General features: G+C 33.7%; 1 protein-coding gene across 1 annotated transcript in view; it reads right to left on the minus strand.

Moving 5' to 3' along the window:
- Positions 1–20,265, minus strand: part of LOC145677028 (rho GTPase-activating protein 20-like) — a gene marked incomplete at its 3' end in the record, with an annotated part of 100,505 nt that overhangs the window by 62,577 nt on the left and 17,663 nt on the right. Inside the window, 1 exon segment of the mRNA XM_081747735.1 lies at positions 12,641–12,739. Coding sequence (XP_081603861.1) covers positions 12,641–12,643 — 3 coding nt within the window.

Consider the following 20,265-nt stretch of genomic DNA (forward strand, 5'->3'; position numbering starts at 1 on the left):
TCAAGAACTTGTGGATATTGTCGGAGCCATTTTGTCTAGGACGACTATGGCGCCGCAGCAGTATCAGAGGTTGTTGACAGCAAAATTTGACCTTTCTTAAACAAGATGAAACGTTAAATAAGATTCTAGTCGTTTGAGTATTCTTCTGCCGACATAAAAAATCCCTCGAAGCAAATTAAACAGGAATTCCCATCCAATGCGGTGGATAACACCTTTAATCATGGTCTGACCACAAATGAGCACTTTCCTCCACGCTTTGGGCTTCAGTTTCGTCTTTTGGGAAAAGTTGTTATATAATTCTCAGCTTATCAATTCAGCGCAAAAGATGTCAGTTTTGATTTCAACATAGCTTTTAAGATTAACTAGTGCAGTCTAAAATACACACTGATTATTATTTTAACGATGTGAAAGGGGAAAAATGTACAAAATTATTGGATATTGTTTTGTGAAAGATGTAAAAGAATACTTGTACGACGGCAAAAGTGACATTTTACTACATAATTGGAACAAGTAATTTCTATCCAAAACCGTGTCTGATTTTACCCTTTCTTTTAATTTCTGATGGTAATTTGTATAAAATCAGTGACTCGAGTTCCTTAACCTTTAGTGCAACTAGCACTTTTTTTTTCTGGAAGAAAAGGTCCCGTGCTCACCATGCTGGTATTAACCCTTTTGGTATCAACCGCACAGAAACATAGGTCATCCGGTTGATAGGTATACATCTTAACGGCTAAGCCACCGGGATCAATAAATATAGCTATGTGAAAATTAAGACCTAATATTGTCATACTAATTAGAAGAATTGCTAGCCTGACCAATCCAATAGATTGGAAGTTAAAATGAGCTTCTTTTAAACTCCTTCCCTGAAATCGATCAATCATATTTCATTTTAAAATCCATGTATTGTCTGTTTTGAAAAAAAAAGAAAAAGAAAAGAAAGAAATATGTTTCGTTAACATTTGTATGGTAAGCATTGAAAAATGACACCGTGATATATATATATATATATATATATATATATATATATATATATATATATATATATATATATATGCGCCTTATTCTCTATTTTATCCGCTACATCAGCGATGGACACAAACTATGGCCCTCGGAAAGGTTCTATTCGGCCCGCGACATCATTTCAATCCTTAATCTGGCGAATGAAAATAAGAATCAAGGAAAACAAATCATTTTGGATTGTTTTCTCCTTTCGTCACTTTTATATTCACCTAAGTGATTACAAATTCATGTATTTCCTTATCACGATATTAAACTGTTAGCATTTCAAAATGAGGCACTGTTGTTGTTTTTAATAAATAATATTTGCCTATCTGCTTTTTTTCTTTACCTACCTCCTAAAAAAGTTTGCCCATCATTGCACTAAACCCTGTTAAGGAGAGAAATAATTGTCCAATAGGTAAGACATCTATAGAATATCCATCATTTACTGATCGTTACATGTGAAAAGAAGAATTATAACCAACTACTTGCATATAAAACGCAGTAAGAAGTAATAACGTGTCATTCGGTACTACAGCAGGCAAATAAGTACAATTTCGAGTCATAAGCAATTGTGAACTTTCTACCACTATTGGTAATCGAAACAAGCTTAGCTTAGTTTGAAACAATCTAAATTTGCAACGCCACTGGATAAATTAGGCCTATCATAGAGCAAATAAGTACCAAAGTTTGCATTCCTAACGCTGGATACTTTTCCCCCAAAATAATTCTTTATAATATGCAGTATTTCGAAAGAAGGCAGAAACAGTTTTAGCAGAGATGGGTTTTCAGAAGGTCGTTTTTACATAATCGGATCAAAGGTGTTATCGTTGTTTATCTGTTTGCATGTAGTTGGGAAGCCATTTTGTGTGGGAATTGTCGTGGGCTAAGTAGCAACAGGAACTATGGAGTGTTGCTTCTATTTGTTTGATCTTGCACGCAATTCACGCCTACCCTCGCAAAAGCATATTATTATTTCTTTCAGGTAAAAAAGAAAAAAATGAAACAGACATTGACTATCATTGATAGAAAGGACGAGGGACTTTTTTTTATGAGGAAGAATAAAAATTGGCAGGAAACGCTCCAAATTTAGAAATAGGAAGTAGAAATGCTGTGTTTATTTTATTGATGGATAAGTTAGAAATGTATATATTAGGGCATTATTACCGAAGGCTTCTGCGAATCTCAGTGCAATATGCTTCATAACAAGTAGATGAAATTGATATGTTTCATTCTGAGCGAGGATCTCTTTTCAAAAAGTGCATGCATGTACAATTGCATCACAGGACGAAAGTATGTGATGAACCTAGGCTAGGGAAATACACATGTACTAATATAAAAAAAGCCTAGGTTAAAACTATGTAAAATAGATTATACTGTATTATCATTTTCGTGTTCAGTGACTACTACAATAAGGACCTACGACGAACACATATCTATTAACGATCTATTTTTAACTGATATCTATATGAATAAAAATGAAAATGACTATCTTTGTGAGTTAATAACTCTTCAACCACTTGACTGATCTTGATCAAATTTTCAACATAGATGAGGTTCGAGCCTGGGATGTTTTTTTATCGTTTCACTTTAACAGTGCAACTTATGGGAGAGGGAGGGGATATATATACGATTGAATGAATGATATTAGTGATTAAAAATGACCGATATTAGTATCGAATCCATAGTATTCGGGTGACTGAAATGAACAGTGTGTACTTCCGACGCTATTTAAATCCAAATTCAGCCTCGCAACTTGGGGGAAGCAGAGGGGGAGATTATATTATATATATATATATATATATATATATATATATATATAATTGTCGAAAATGACCGATATCAGAGAGTGCTTCAGTAATAGGTCCATTCAGTACTAAAAAGTGATTGACTAACGGAACACTAGGAAACGGGTAATTGTTGTCTATTATATTTTATAATATCTTAATTTCTTATAATATGATATTTTTTCTCCAGTGTATGATATTTTTCTCCACAGAATCGACTCACGGAGAGCTACTTAAAATTAAAATGATGCAGACTTCAGTTTAGAAAATCAGAAATTATGGCTCTGACAGCTGATAAACAATTTTATTTGAAGTTTAGCTTCCCTTTCAGTACTAAGGCTATATGAGATGTGGGCATAGAGTTTAACGTACAATCCGAACCACATGAGGTCCCAAAGGGAATCGAACCCGGCTCTTCCGCACCGTACGCTAACATACGAGTATAGCCACGAGAGCTTCAGCCAATTGGACGTTCAACATCTGATCAGCCATATCCCTCCGGGCAGCTACAGGGCTAGTAAGTTTAACTTTCTTAGAGATCTGGTTTAGGAAGACGCAGCATGTATGAACGGCCCTGTAGACCGATTAAATTTAATGTAGAACTGATGATGAAACAACGAACCACAACAAACGTCGGAAATATATCTTATTTGGAGGAAGTGGCGTAGCACACTTTTGCGGGCCCCCCGCAAAGTATAGAGAAGGGGCTCTAGTTGTAAAGCCGATAGAAGTAAGATTGAAGTTCTACTTCTTTAAATCTTTATTCATCGCAAGACTTCGGGGTCCCCTATACGTCGGGCCCCTCCGCACTGCGGGGGTTGCGGGGGCAGCTGCTACGCCACTGTTTGGAGGAGTGTATGAGATCTACTTACATTTTTTATGAAATAGAGTGTTGATTTAATTAACATTGATACCATAGAAGTGGAAATTGACAACTGACCTATAGTTATGTGGCAGAAACGAAATTAAATGTCTAGTTTCACGTCCACATAATGCCCTTTAGGCTAAAGGAGGCGGTTGATTAATGAAACTGCATGAAATAATTAGTGGAGTGATAATGTGGGAGGAAACGAAAATCGAGAAAACCTACGGATACGATATTGTCCACTATAAACTCACATGGGCTGGGATTGAACCAGGGATTTCTTGCAAAAAAGGTGAGAGATCTACCATTGGGCCACAGTGATTTCATGGCAGAAACAAAAGAAGAAAGAGAATGAGGTTTGTTATTTTGTTGACAGGCGTAATAAACTGACGTCTAGTTCTCTTAAAAATGGTACACAGAAGTTTTACTTCTGTCAAGTAGGAGAAATTATCTACTATTTTATATTTCAGTATCTTAATGAAAACAGATACCACTCACGGTGATACCACTCACTAGTTGAAAATGAAAGGTAGTGAAATCGGAAACTAACCTCGATGGGACTCGTTTAGTCTTTCACAGTCTACTTAGGGGGGCCGACACCACGTCTAGACAATATCCACTAAAATATAGACAGACAATTTCCACTACGGGCGCCGACTGACAACTTTAACCCATTTATACAAATTTCTAAACACAACTGATGCTCCATGTTGAAAACCTTCAAGTAAATATAGATATCTTTCTACAAAGGGAAGATACATTACACATGTAAGTCATCTTGATGTACTACGATAGATACAACAGTATACAATGTCTCCTGAAAGCTTTGTGATTAATTGTAGAACTTTTTTTTCTTCTCCTTTGTGCATACTACAGAAAAAGTACTTTTAATTTTGATAGAATCTTTACCTTGTCAAAAGTGTTTCTAAGTTTTAGTTGAATTCGATTACACCAACGTCGATTTGTATCCGTCAATACCATCGAAGGACTTGAACTCACTACTGCCGACTGATCATAGACTTCACTTTCATTTTGGTATGCATGCCTCTCTTACGATAGACATTTATTTTTTAATAATAATAATAATAATAATAATAATAATAATAATAATAATAATAATAATAATAGAAGTAAAAAATTGTTTGTTTGTAAACGTTTAGCTGGTGTCCCTTAGATCTATAGTTCATGGTTGAATCCGAATTGGCACTTCTCAATCCGAACCACCGTAAAACATTAAAATTTCAAACCTTACCCACTGGGAATCGAATCTGGAACCATGTACAGAAAAGGCCTGCGCGCGCTAGACACTAGAGCAGCGGGCAGCGCACATATTATTATTATTATTATTATTATTATTATTATTATTATTATTATTATTATTATTATTATTATTATTATTATTATTATTATTTCTTACTGAACACTAAAAATTACTTACCCTTGGGAATCAAACCCAGAAATACACTAATTACATTAACTTTACAGTACCTTTCCATAAGAACATACAATAATCTTTCTACGATAATTTTATGCCTTAATCTTTTATATGAGTTTATTATTATTAAGCATTTTTTCTTTAATGTAAGGCCCAACGAAAGACTTAATTTAAAAAATCGTTTATAAACAACATGTACTTAAAAAGTGATAAATAGGCTAAGTATGTTCATTAACATATTTGGGCGTTGTTGAAGTCATATTGGGTCCTATGACATTATAATGTTAGTACGTCCGCTACTCCATGCGATAACACTTGAAGGAAAGCGAATTTTTGAATTACATTTTTTTTTTTTCATTAGATAGCTAATGAGATTCTCTCTGTCAATTTCGTTAATGAAGTAACTCCGCTAACATCTTCACGGGAAACTGTCTTTTTAACAGAGTTTATTTGATGTGCATAATCTCAGGTTCTACTCCGGCCAAAGTTTACAGGACACACTACCCTTAGACAATTGTGTCATTCATGTAACTATTATATTTTAATTTGAAACTCCAGTCTTCATGGAAACAAGCAATTGAAGAAATCATGTGTTCCTATACACTGTGCATAGAACATTAAAAAAAAAAGAAAAATTATTATTATTATTATTATTATTATTATTATTATTATTATTATTATTATTATTATTATTATTATTATTATTATTATTATTTGAAGTTTCAGAAAATGATACGTAATCTACGTAAAATCAAAAAAACTATGTATTTATTTAACTAGCTTTTTGATACAGTCTGCTATTTATACTACAACCATTAGTAAAGAGAACGGAAGTGGTACATAGAATATATTTTTAAAGCATGAAGCTAGTAGAGCTGAGGAAAAAAACTATCACGATGGTCGGCCATCAGATCTGAGCTCAGAACCAAGCCCGTAGCCAGCTCGAAAATTTAGGGGGGGCCGGTGGAAGTTAGGGGGGGCGATCCAAAAATATTAGTTCATTCCATATTATAGTTCATTTGCAAACCTACCGTGAAAATTTTAGAGGGGGCCAGTAAAAATTTAGGGCGGCCAGGCCCCCCCTAGACCCCCCTGGATACGGGCCTGCTCAGAACTTCATGACTGCGAAGCAATATGTAAGCAACTTTTATACAAAATAAAGATATTGAGGTACGAAGTTTGTCCTTTTTTTTCTTTCCGTTACCTTATGTTTTTTTTTTCATATTATTCTCTGGAGCGCGGTGACTCAATGGTAGAGCGCTTACCTCTGGTATAAGAGGTCCCTAGCTCGATCCCTGGCCATGCGACTTTGAGGTGGACAACAAGTTTCCTCACGATTTGTCCATTTCTACCTACATTTTTATTACACCAATATTTTCATAATCATTCGCTTTAATTTACCTTCCATCTCCTTTAGTTAAAGGCCACCCATAAGCGTAAAACAAGAAACTGCATTTTTCCAAGTTACTTATAATTATCTTTTTCGATCCATCTTTACTCTACATTTCATCTAATCCAATCAAACAGGAACGCAAACACAGAAACATTAAGAACAGTTAAAAAGAAACATCCGCATCGTCCAGCAGGACATTGGAAAATCTAGAAGTTATTGAAAATTTAAAATTTAGTAATGCTGCATTCCGCTATATACTAAAAAGCCTTCTAATCTGAGCTGATGTGAAACATTTTTTTTTTTTTTTAAAGATCAATATGCTGGCGAACCTTTTTGAAACTAGGAGCGACAAAGAGATAAATCCGATTCTGTCCCTGTTGTTTGTACGCACTTCACGTACGGGTGAATCTGCATTTGTTGGATTGAACATCTTCGTTCTTCTCATCTCATATCAAGGACACTCAATATTTTATTAATCATCATTCTCCTATGACACACACGAATCACGACCATATACGTGATGTTGTACCGACAGAAGAACTATCTGTATGAACACAACACGTGTATTATAGTAGGGCATAATGGAGACATTTCATAAGCTGATTACACGCCGTGACTTTTTAGCACTTTTACACTCTTCCTTCCATGTAGGACATGCTTATTTTCCGCTTTGGACCTTCCGCGCTATTACAACACTTTTCTTAACACCTGAAGAAAAGGAAATTATACAGAAAGAAAAAAAGAAAGTTATGTATTTAGTTAAGAAAAAACAGAAAAAAATAATAAGAAAGTTCTGTCGATAACAAGAGTAGAAATACTAATTTTTGAAATCACACCCATAAAAGAATTTAATTCTCTATGGTATGTCATTCTAAGAATGTCCCATTATTCTGTGGAAGGTGTCATTATATCCACATGGAGAGCTACTATCATCTAATTATTATTATACGCTTAATCTGTGTACATTTGATTACGAAACAGAACGTCCGTCATGATGTGTAAGCCTAAACTACTTCGGCATTTGTCATAGATCAGCTCCGTTAGTCACCATTTGTTTTGGATTAACTTTCTTCAGCTCTTAATGTGTCTTTGCTCAAACTACTAAAAGGAAAGCGATAAAGACCAGGCAGCAGTTATTGGCGATAACAGGAATCACTCAACTTATGAAACTACAATAGTATAAGATTTGTTTCTTAGTTCTGCGGCGAGGGAGGATTAGCAGAGCCGGTTTTTCTGCCGCTTGTTATAGATAATTGGTTCGAGTTCTCGTTTTGCCACCTAGAGGTACAAGATTCGAGTCTTAGATTTTTCCAGTTTTCCCCAGTTCCTCCAGGTGACTGCTGGTATGGGATCTTATAATGTAGGTTCTGGCTGATTTCCTTTCAAAATTCATTCCCATGTTTCATCTTTGTTTTCAATATAAAAAGGCTTTACAGCTCTATCTGCAAACTGCTAAACAAACAAAAGCAGTCAGGATTACAAAATTTGAAATTCATCTTTGAAATGAAATGAAATGAAATTCTTGAGTTTTACGTCCCACGGTTATGCCGGTTAGGCTAAAGGAGACGGTGATGATGAGTAATGAATGAAATGGTGGAATGAAGAAAGTGGGAGGAAACGGGAGAACCCCGAGAAAACCCACGCACACGGTGTTTGTCCACCACAAAGTTCACTTGGCAGGCGCAGGGTTTGAAACCGAGACCCCTAGCACCAGAGGTGAACGCTCTACCACTGAGCCACCGCGGCCCATGAAATTCATCTTTGATCCGATACCAACTTTTGCTTTAAATTATATATATTCTATTTTACTGCTAAATCATGTGGATCATTTCTAAACAAAGAGTATAGCAGTTTTTCGACCATATCTTTTTCAATATCCCATAGCGAATTTAGAAGAAGAGGCTTTTTACAAAGTAGGCAATGACATTGGTGTCTTAACTCCTTTTATGTCTCAAAAGAAATATGATGCCAAAGTAGATTAAACCTGTTCTCACATTTTCTTGCATGCTTATGAGGCCATTTATAAAATTTAAAACAACTCTGAATAGAGACAACTCTGAATAGAGACAATTTAAAACAAACAAAAAAAAAATACGATATATATATTACTATACGATATATATTTGTTTTAAACATATATATTACTGAATGTTTGTCATAGCCTAGCAAAGCATGTCATATTTTCCTTAAGACGTTTGCTATTGTAGACGACTATAACCTTCAATATTTATTTTGTTCTGCAAACCATCATGCAAATACACTGTTTATTTTTGGTCTACATGCCATGGTAGACCTTAACCGTTTATTTTTGTTCAGCATACCATGGTAGACCTTAACCATTTATTTTTGTCTTCCATACCATGTTGGACCCTAGACGTTTGTTATGTACACCAAGTTGAACCTTAACCGTTTATTTTTGTTGTGCACACCATAGGGAACCTCAGCCATCTATTTTGTTTCTTAAAGGTTTGGAGTCCCTAACTACGTAGCTTGCTTTAAAACTATCGAAAGGTACATTTTCAATCACATTTAGTGAACAATAGTAAGAAGTGTTCAAACGTTTCAATACTTAAGATAGCGTTTGTGAAATTTTAACTACTTTTGCTGAAAACGTAATATTTCACTTTAATTTACATTCATTACAAATGCGTTACATAAATCAAACTTTGAATGTACGAAAGAACGAGTTGCCCAAATTCGATTTTCTGATATTACTACATTTTTAAAATTCAGACTCAAAGATCCCATTTGAGTATTTAAACGAGTCTCGGGCCACGGAAACAAAATTATTCGAATCTAGACTTGATTTCTGACTTTTAATTTACAAGGCGAAACGCAATGTAAATATTTGGCCCGTGCGGATAAAGACGCCTGACTAACCTAAAATTTTCCAACACGCCCTCCCATAACAGAAGTGAAATTTGAGCAAAATCTTTTGACACAATTGATTTTGAAAAATTCCCTGAGATATGAATTTGAATAATGGCACTATATAACGGGAACAATCTATATACATTTGTTTCCTTCAAAAAAAAAAAAAAATGCATGGGAAAACAAGCGATTTAATTAATTGCAAAAGCGTTAATTTCCCATGGGCATTAGAACAGACATTAGGCAAGAAAAATAATCGTAAATTTATTTTAATAAAAACATATAACGATGTAATTAAATTTTTATATTGCTTACATTATGATTTACATTTCGACGCAGTAGTTTACTTTTGATAGAAAACACCTTGACGCTTTTTTGATTTTTCAGTTCCGCATTATTAATGTTCATATAATAACTATATATGCTATGTAATTTCTTCTCACTTCTTTCTCATTAAAGAAAAAAATCAGACTGTGGACAACATTTTTTTTTATATCGTACTTGAAGAACGGGAACAAAACGATTTTTAAAAGTGTCCTTGTTTTGTGATGCAATCATTTTGCTTCTTGTATAGACAAAAACTAAGTCCAAGTTCAATTTTGTTGTTTCTTTTTGTTGTTTTCCTGCTTTACTGCTTAATCCAAGGTTACAGGAAAGGAAAAAAAACTATTCTTTCTTCTGTTACTAATTGTATATGTTTTTTCAAACCTCAATAAATTCATACAAAAAGTTACTCGTATTTATCTCTATAAATAAAAATGAAAGTGTCTTATTTTGTGATCACATCACAGAAAAATGGCTGAACCGTTTTTGAAATGAATTTTTGAATGTAGATAATAATCTATCTCGAACTTAGTAGGTACTCTCTCTTTGATCAAAATGCGTATCCTAAGGGGGAACTGGAAGGTTCATTTTTTTTTTTTTTTTTTAATTGAGGATCTCGTGAGCCCTCAAGTGAGTAAAATAGCATGGGGACGTCAGCAGCGAGACCATTTGTTCCCATGATCCCTTCAAGTTAGGAAAATTGAATTCGGTATATAAACTCATTAAAAGTAAATGGTTAAGTGGTCCAATCTTAGAAAAGATGGCTTTTAAGGAGGGAGGAAAGAGAGCAATTTCTATATTTTCTACGATGTCTTGTTTCATTATTACCGAAAAATGGGTAAATTGTTTGAAATGGATTTCGTAACATAGTTAGTACTTATTTCGATTCGAGATTTTATCACTTATATTCTTTAAGATACGTATATTAACGAAAGAAGATAATTCAAATATAGCTTCCAGTATAATAGGATTTCAGCTAGTTTATTATTTTACAAAAAATATCCTGAAAGCCAGTATAATACAGTTTTATACAGAAAACAATAAGAAAGTTTTTTTTAAAAAAAAAAGGAGTGAGTCGAGTAAATTACCTTCTCGGCATTCTTTTGACGAGACTGAGTAAAGATCTTGAAAATATTCTTGGCATGATGCTAGAGCATCGAATTCAATTCAATATGACGTCATAATTACACCGAAAATTTCTGTGCTATACGAAATTAACAAACAAAAAAAAACTCGAAAACATCTCGAATTATCGACTAACTTATCAAGTAGCATTTTACGTGTAAGAACTAAACTATCTACTTTCCAAAATTATCCTATTGTTCACTATTATCCTGTTATTAAGAAAATAGCAACTGCGAAGCGCCCCACTGACCAATTGAGGGAGTCCCCTCCTCTCATCAAAGACACTCCTTGGTAATATTAATTTGTACTATTTCTTGTTTCTTCTTAACTATTTGATAGGCAGTATTTTGCTAGTCTAAAGTTGTCCATATGCAATTGCAAAAACTAATATGGGAAACTACTCATATGTCAATTCTTCGCATGGAAAGAATAGGTTTATGGGGGGAAAATGAATGGTACGTATGGATTGCTTTTATATATTGAGAAAAATAATATAAAAATTGGATCCATCCCCTTTTAGAACCGTAATTTTCTAAAGGCAAAGAAGCTTATATAGAAAATTTGATCATACACATTTTAATGAAAGTAACATGAAATAAACCCGGCTCGCAGTCGTTTTCGCGTTATGATGAGAGCCAACGTCGATTTGAATGAGAAAAATATGTAAATCGTTCCCTTCCTTCGACCCTTAAAAGTAGAATTTTCGAAATCGCCTTATTTTTTTCGAAATCGCATGCTTCTCCTTTTTTTTTTTAATGAGAAAGTTTATATAACTAGTTTCATCTTCCTAACATGAGACACTTTAATTTGGTATAACTTTTGAATCCTCCCTCTGGAGACACACTTTAATCAAAATAACATAATAAAATCCCAGTTCGAGGTAGACAATAACCAAAAATGGAGTGGAACAGGACTTGACCCACACTGCGACCCACTCTAACCCACTGACCAACTCTGATCCAGTGATTCACTCTGCTCAGTGCATTGTAGACAGCATCTTCTGAACCCTGGTGAATTTGTCTACGTTTTACTTTCAAGACCTCCATTTTTATTCTTTTCCATTTGTTTCTATTTACTTACCTGAGATATTTGTAATTGTAATAATAACAATAGGACTTACTACTAGGCTTTCGAAACAGTCGAATTTTACATTTTTTCCCCCTTAACGTTGGCCTAATTTACCTAGATCTGAGACATTCAAATGTCATCCTATTTTTTACTGAAAAGTATCTGTAATTCAACAAGGAAATAATTATATATGATAATTAAATTGAAATTCATCGCGATATGGCCCATGACAATCACTTTATCATTTTATAACATAAAGGTCAGATCCACCGATATTGTAACAGGGCGGTGCATGAGCGATTGACTGTAGAAATTCAAACTTCGATTAGTGATAATTTCACAGCCTTGTTTTATTACAAGTGTAAACTCTTTAGTCAGTGGAGAGGAGGGCGTAGATCATGGGTCAGAGTTGATGACAATGGGTTTTGGTGGGTGGTGGGTCAGAGTGGGTCATGGATCAAGTTTCCATTGACCCACGCCATCTCTAATCCTATGTTCAAAAATTAATTTCAAATAGTTCAACTGTTTTCCCGTGATGCGATCACAAATAAAAAAAGATCAATTTACCTTATATATAAGAATACAATGTCACAATAGTAGTCAGCAATAATATGCATTTTGCATTTGCATTAAGTAAAATCATTTAAAGTACCGGTACGGGACAAACATAAACGACCAAAATCGTCATTAGCTTTAATCGCGTTTTTGGTCGTTTATTTTTGTCCCGTACTTGAAAATAAAAGTTTCTTTAAATGCTATGCACTCGCACTTACCATGGTGAGCACATCTTTATCGTGCAGTCGGAGGCAATCGTTTGGAAAGAGATCCTGAATCCTCTCCAAATCGCTCTCCTGTTCCCCTCGTTTCAACACCTGCAAAATCAAAACAAAAATGTTTACTATTTCAGTATATTTAGCCAATATCACTATTACTCTGAAATTTGCAGCAAATTATTATTTATTCTGCTAAAATTACGAAATGCTTCAATTAACCAATAAACCGAACTGCAGTATTAACGATAAAATTATTTATCCTGAACGAGTGACTGGATGAGTGACTGACTGGCTGATCAGTGACCAGGTCAAACCGCTTAAGCAAGAAATGTTAAATTTGGACAGTACATATGATTTGCGACGTAAAGTACCACGAAGGAAGGATTTTCGGAAATTCGACAAGGAAGGGGGGATAGGGTTACCAATTAAAACGTTCTTATCTATGAATCTCTAAAAGTTAGACACATGAAATTTGGTATATGATGTTCTCATTTAAATTAATTGAATCAGTACTTTCGAAAAGGACATGAGAAAGAAAAGTTACATTTTTATTTATTTACATTGGAACACTAATTGCTCACAACAAGTTGTTTATTTCGTCAAATGACAAGCAAACTCTACTTTTTGAAACAGAGATCGATCATTTCATAAGAGGATTTTCAATTATTATTATTATTATTATTATTATTATTATTATTATTATTATTATTATTATTATTATTATTATTATTATTATTATTATTATTATTATTAATTATTTCTAATTTTCTCATAGCTTTACTTTTCTGATTCATGACCTTTTCACAACTACTGATTCAATTAGACACGTGCTCCAGTGTGTGCTTTTTAAATATATTTTACCTAGAAGGGAGAAATGGGGGGTGTGAAGAAAAAAGGGCGGGGGTTACAATTATCACAATAAGATGTTTTTAAGTTCGAGACATGAAATATGATACTTGGACTTTTCATTTAAAATAATTAAGTGCGTGTCTCAGCGGTTTTTGATGTTTGCCCTAAAAAGGAAGGAAATAGGTGGAAAGTAAAAGAGATGTTGGTTGAAATTACTAGAAAAAGGAAGGACAAGGGATAAAGTTTTTCATTAAGATATTCCATACAAGGTGTTCGAATTTCGTGAGATATTTCGTATTCTGATTAATTCTATATAAAAGGTGCAGAAGAAAGCACGCCTAATCTTGCCCACAGTAACACGTGGGGCCATATGCTAGTGTAATAACAGAATAAAATGTTCAGAATATTGCGCAATACAACAATTGCTCATTCACGGTATAGAGATAAGTTAATTTTAAAGAATGGACGAATTCTACAAATAAAGATAAATATGAAAGATGCCGAGATTTTAGCATTGCAAAGGAAACAAATTCGGCCTTAAGACATACTAGTATTAATGAACTATAAACTTTAATATAGGTTATCTAGTTAACACAATAGTATATTCGTTGTGTTACGAGATGGCAATTGATGCATTTAACTGTATGTATATTTAATGTATAACAGTTTTCATGCTGTATAATACATTTTTGCTGTATACACTTTGTTTTATATATTGTTTTACTTGTACCAGCATAAATACGTAATTTACGGTTTGGATACAAGATGAAGTAATAAAATAAGCTTAGCCATCATAATTGTCAAAACACTAGTTTGGAATGTCAAACTGTCGCTCTCTTTTAGAAATGTCGTAACTCTTGTGATCAGAGCTCAACCTCAAACTCGAGTTCGAATAAACACGATGAGTGAAAAATTAATTGAGAGTTCCGTTAATTAGATGTCTACAACCTACATTAATTTCAGAATGTATTTTTTCGCAAAAGACGACAATCATAATCCTTCTTAATGTCACAGTCATTGTAGAAGAAACAAGTCTACGGCACCAGAAATTTAGAATTATATCTTACATCTGTTCTTTCGGAGCAACCTAATTGTTGACTTATATTGTTACAGAAATCAGAAATTAAATCTGACGTCGACTCATTTCCTGTTCTGTGACAGTTATACTCGTATACAGTAATCAAAAAGTCATTACCTGTACTTTATTAGCAGTCATTTGCATTAATGATACTAATACCGGGTTTTCTATGCTAATATCAATACCAAATTGTCCAGGTTGTGAACACTTTCGTTGTATTCATACATACGAATTTATTACATATTGATAATTGTACATAATTATTCGTATTAATTTGTATTCATTTATTCATTTGATATTCGTTAAACATTTAAAAAGTTAAGTGGCGGAATGGCCTTGGTTAATTGTAGCTCTCAGGCGACATTTAATTTAGACTTTTCAAAGCAAAATACAAAACCACTATTAATATGTATTTCACTATTAATTTATGTTTCTACTTTTGAAATGAAATTTTAGTTTAACGTACCACGATTATGCCATTCCGGCTAAAGTACAGGGACGACTAATGGAAGTGAATGATTAGGAAATAGTTGGTGGGATAAGAATGTGGAAGGAAACGGGAGAGCCCCGAGGAAACCACATACATGATCTTATCGACCACAAACTGCCATGACCTGGGGCGGAACCAAAACTCCTTGCACCAGAGGTAAGCCCCCTACCACTGAGATATCGTTATCCTTGTAGTTCCGATCGGAATAAAGTGATGGAAAAAACTTTTTTTTTTCTTTTTTACTTGTAAATTAAGATAGCTCTCTAAAATTACTCAGCAATCCGTCGTTACAGCGTTTCTCAATCAATTTGACTTCTTAACTCATTCCTATGTTAAAATTATTATATTCGTATGTTAAAAGCTATTCCTATGCTAAAACTAAAAGATTAGCAGAGAACTTAGGTAAATGGAAAGGGTTATCCACGACACAAGATCCGAGTCCGTCTCATCTGGTAAAGGTGTCGTGAAAATGATGTCTCGTCTCGGAAAGTGTATCTTCGCAATCAGAAGAGTTGTCTGGTTTTTAGTGTTGCTCACGAGACGAGAACTAAATTGTTAAATTCGAGACGAGACAACTCGTATAGTCATCGTCGAGAAAATCCTGTCTCGTTGGTTGCGTATAATGCAAGGTTCTCCGTTTGCAGTATGTAATCTGCCTCCACAAGCAGAATTTTTATTAATACTTCTGATAGTATTTTTTAAAAGTAGGTGGGGCACGGCTGAACACTTGCAGTCAGCAAGTATTATATAAACATTCAGTCAGCAATATATATAAACCTTCCAAACTCTGGAGCCCTTAAAAGTAGCAGTATGACAACCAACCTCCCCCCTCCCCCAGAAGTCGGTCCTGGATCCGTCCCTGCTTGCAGTAAACAAGATTATAAACATTATTGAAAGAGAGAGAGAGAGAATACAAATTTACTAATGAGAAGTTAGAAGTGTATAAAAATTCTAACGCAGAAAACAGAAAAGAAGAAAGACCGAAAGACGGCATGAAACCAAAAGCCCAATGAAGATATTCACACCTTGTTTATCCAATTACCTGACACAGTATAAGTGACCGCTTTGCCAGCGGCTGTTATGCAACGTCCTGTGAACCCTTGTTATAGACGTAAAAGCATACCACAAATTGTTAGATCACTTTTACGAACGAAACAAAAGGAGCGTGAGACATTCTTCAGATTGAGAACGGCTGAACGCGGAAAAGATTTACGAAATGAAGAAAAGAAAGAAGGAAAAAAAAAGTATCGCAAAACCAGAGATTAAGTAATTTACCAGATAAAAGAACAACCTCATAAGCTACAATACGAACATGGCTTTATCATGTTATTTTGACACAATTTTTGCTAACAATTTTCAGTTCCTAACAAGCACAAATGTAACTGCAAACGCTGAAGAGTAATAGTTTTCTTATATATATATATATATATAAAACTTGCGAGAACACGAGGTGATGTAACATAATTTGATGTAACAGAATGTTTCATTGTGGTTATCTTAGCAAACTTGTACCTCGAATATGGGATGTAAGTTTCGATTCCTGCCAAACTCATGCTTCATAGTACAGAGTCATTTACTACAATTTACATACTTTATGGAGAAACTCTCATTCCCAATTTGTAATCGAAACTGATCAGTCTAGAGCGTTCTAAGGCTCTGTCTCTATTAAGGTACATAACACCTTAAATATTAAATGTTCCTTCCAGGTATACAGACTGTTTTGAGGGGGGAAAGAATAGCCTCTCGATCTTCTTGGGACCAACGTGAACCATTCAAATTTACGAAGAATTTTCAATTAGAGGAATAGATCTAAATTCAAATGAATTCCAATACAGAATTAAATAATACATATATTTTGAGGGACTGAAAAATCATTACCGTTTTCATTTTTTGTTTTCAATTACGATCGTTTTTCTGAACACTATTAATTATCATTGCCGAAGTTCAATAATAATATTACTGATACATTTTAAAAGAAAATAACTCAATAAAACATGAACAGATGAAGAAAAACAAAGAAAATGCTGAGGGCAAGGTCGAGGCTGTAAGGGAGATGATGGAGTTCCGTTTAACCGAATTTGATGGGATTGATGGTGCTTCGGTTAAACGAAAACCGGAACAAACGAATTATATGTATTAGAACATTAGAACTGAGCATTGCTACTTGAAAACTAAAGGCTACAACTAAAACAATGAAGTTTAATTCAGTTTGTTAAAAAATTAAATTTCTTTTGGCACTTCTTTAGTAAAGACTTTTTTTTATCAGTTCGGTTAACTCAGAAATTCGATTCATTGGGATTCACTTAAACGGGACTATAGGATAACAGAAAGTAAACATTTTTTTTAAAAAAAGTGTATCCTTAAAAAATCATATTAAAAAGTAAAGTAATGGTTCTGTTTCTAGGAAAATTATTTTTTTAAAAAAATCTGTTTATGCATTACTAAAAAGAAAAGCACGGCGAAGCGCTCTCATATGCTTAAGTTATAAATTAATTGCATATGAGAGAGCTCACCGTCCTTTCCTTTATATAATTGATAAATATATATTTTTTTTAAAGTAATTTTCTTAAAATCACATTTTCTTTTTATATCTTAGTACATTTCCTTTATTTTTATATATCTATATAAGAAGTTAACCCTTAACTCTTTTTGAAGTAAAGGAAAATAAATCTTTTTGCAGCATGATTTGTCTTATGAAACTTTTCTTTTTCTTCTTCTCTGATGTATCACCAGTTATTAATATGTTTAATTAAGTATAAATTTAAACGAGTTATTAGTCGATTTTATCTTTTGCAGATTACACGTATTATCACTTCCTGATGTATTGAATTTGTAAATTTGATATAGCATGAAAATAATGTTAAAAAATTATCTATGTTTCAATGTAAACATCTTTAAATGACAATGCGTGACGCGGAAGCACAGTTGATTCAGAGCAAAGGGAATGACGTAAGATCTATTTTCCCTTTATTTACTTTTAACATATTATCAATACCGAAAGTTATTATTATTTCTAATGGTAACTATTACATTCATACCAGTGTGTAATAACGAAGTCATTAAGGACGGAAACTGTTATTAATTGGGAATCTGAATTCTGTTTGGATTCTTGAGTAAACCTTTATTTAATAATATAAACCGAGAAAAAATGTATGTGGCTAACGTAAAACCGCATGTTACATTTGTAATTCCTGTAGTTTTTTTAACTTAACGTACAGCAAACGTATAACTGAAAACGCATATTGTATAATACTTTTTGTATAAGTATTACATCTATACGTACTTCAGGTATGAAACAATATAGGCGATCAGGATCTCACATACAAATGAACATATACAACACATAGCTGACGAAGGTAACATGCATATATCTATGTAATATAAGGAAGTCTGTTAGATATCAGACATCCTCCAACGGCATGATGTAACATCTAAGGGCAGTGTCTATGTAGCATACGATAACGTATGCTCCGTACTGATTTCTGTAGTAAGCAAAATGATTACGCATATTTGTACAATATACTGCTGTCCGGACAACGCATTTTGCTCAGTTTTGAAGAGTCAATGAATAATAACAAATGCAAAATTATTAAAATAATGTTTTTCACTGAAAGGAAGACAAACAAAGACAGTACAAAAAACTGACAGTCAAGATTTTCTTTCTTCAAAAATGTACGATAATTCAGTGATTTTTTAAAAGTTATTTTCTGCTCGCGTAAAGTAATTATTTAACATATTGTCGTGCCTTTAGTTATTTAGTATACGGTAAAACAGGCTCCTACGCAAGTTTTTTTTTTTTTTTTTTAATATTTTTCCCTATTGGCAACAAAAGTCAAATTTTGTTGTATATCCTTTTTTACCTTGCTATATCGTAATTCTATATACGATTTATAGATGATATGGTGCTTGTTGAGAAATCTGAAAAGAAACTCAATAGCATGTTAGAAAGATAAAAGCAATAGCATGGTGACTGGAACGAAGCGTAACTAATGCGAAATAATATAGAAGTAAGAGGGAAGAAAATAGAACATATGACTAGTTTTCGATTTCTGGATAGTATTATTAGTGATAATGTGAAGTACGAACATAAAATGAAAGCAAGGATAGGAATGGTGAACGAAGCCTTTAGGAGGAAGATAAGTCTATCTTGTGGGACTTGGAATAAGGAGTTGAGAAAGACTCATAAAATGCTTCGTGTGGAGTATTGTACTGTATGGGGCAGACACATGAACATTACGCAAAAATGATGAAAAACGACTAGAAGCTTTCGAAATGTAGGTGTGGAGAAGAAAGGAGGAAATTAGCTGGGTCTAACGGAAAACGAATGAGAGGATATTAGAAATGGTGGGGGAGAAAAGAACAATTTTCGATATTATTAATAAAAGGAAGAGAAATTGGTTGGGACATTGGCTAAAAAGGAACAGTTTATTGGACGATATCAAAACAGAAAAATCATACGTAAAAACGAAGAGGTTAGTGGAAAACCGTGGACTATGAAAGCTTCTCAATTGTAGCAAGTGGCCTGTCATGTTGGGAGAATACCTATAATAAAGGCAACAACAACAAATGGCGAATTCAAAGAAATCCCTGCCCAAGTTCACACACATATTGTGGGATTCCAAATAAACATTTTTAGCTGAATCGCTCTTATTTTTAATACGTTTAATCTTGGTTTTGATTACCTCATGTAGCTCCAGGCTACAGTGTACTATAGAGTATATAAGCAATGTACGTATGTAAACTTAAAAAAAGAAGAGAGAGAAAAAAGAAAGAAACAACGGCAAAAAGTTAAAGGAGTCTGTATCTGTGGTATGAAAATAGTAATTACAAGACATGGATGAAAGTGTTTACAACAATGGGCCGCGATTCGAGAAAGTAACTCACTTAACCGTTTACGAAGTCAGAATCTACTTTAAGTTACAGAATTGTCAATCGAAATTCGCCAGAAGAGCAACAGGAGGAAGACGATAGAATAAATAACACCGTGTAAGTGTTGCATGTGTTTGTGTGGTGTTTGTTAATCTAACGGTAAATGCTACAGATTCAAGTATTGATTCGAAAATGTTACTCATAATCTTTAGCTACTTATAGGCAGGATCTCCAGTATAAACTTTAATAGGCGTGACAAAGGAAACAAACAATAATAATAAGGATAATCAACAACTAGAATCGAACAAGGACTCTTGAGTCGAACACGTTATCACTTCG

This window comes from Thermobia domestica, unplaced genomic scaffold (genome assembly GCF_964235325.1).
Source record: "Thermobia domestica unplaced genomic scaffold, izTheDome1.hap1.1 HAP1_SCAFFOLD_550, whole genome shotgun sequence".
Lineage (NCBI taxonomy): Eukaryota > Metazoa > Arthropoda > Insecta > Zygentoma > Lepismatidae > Thermobia > Thermobia domestica.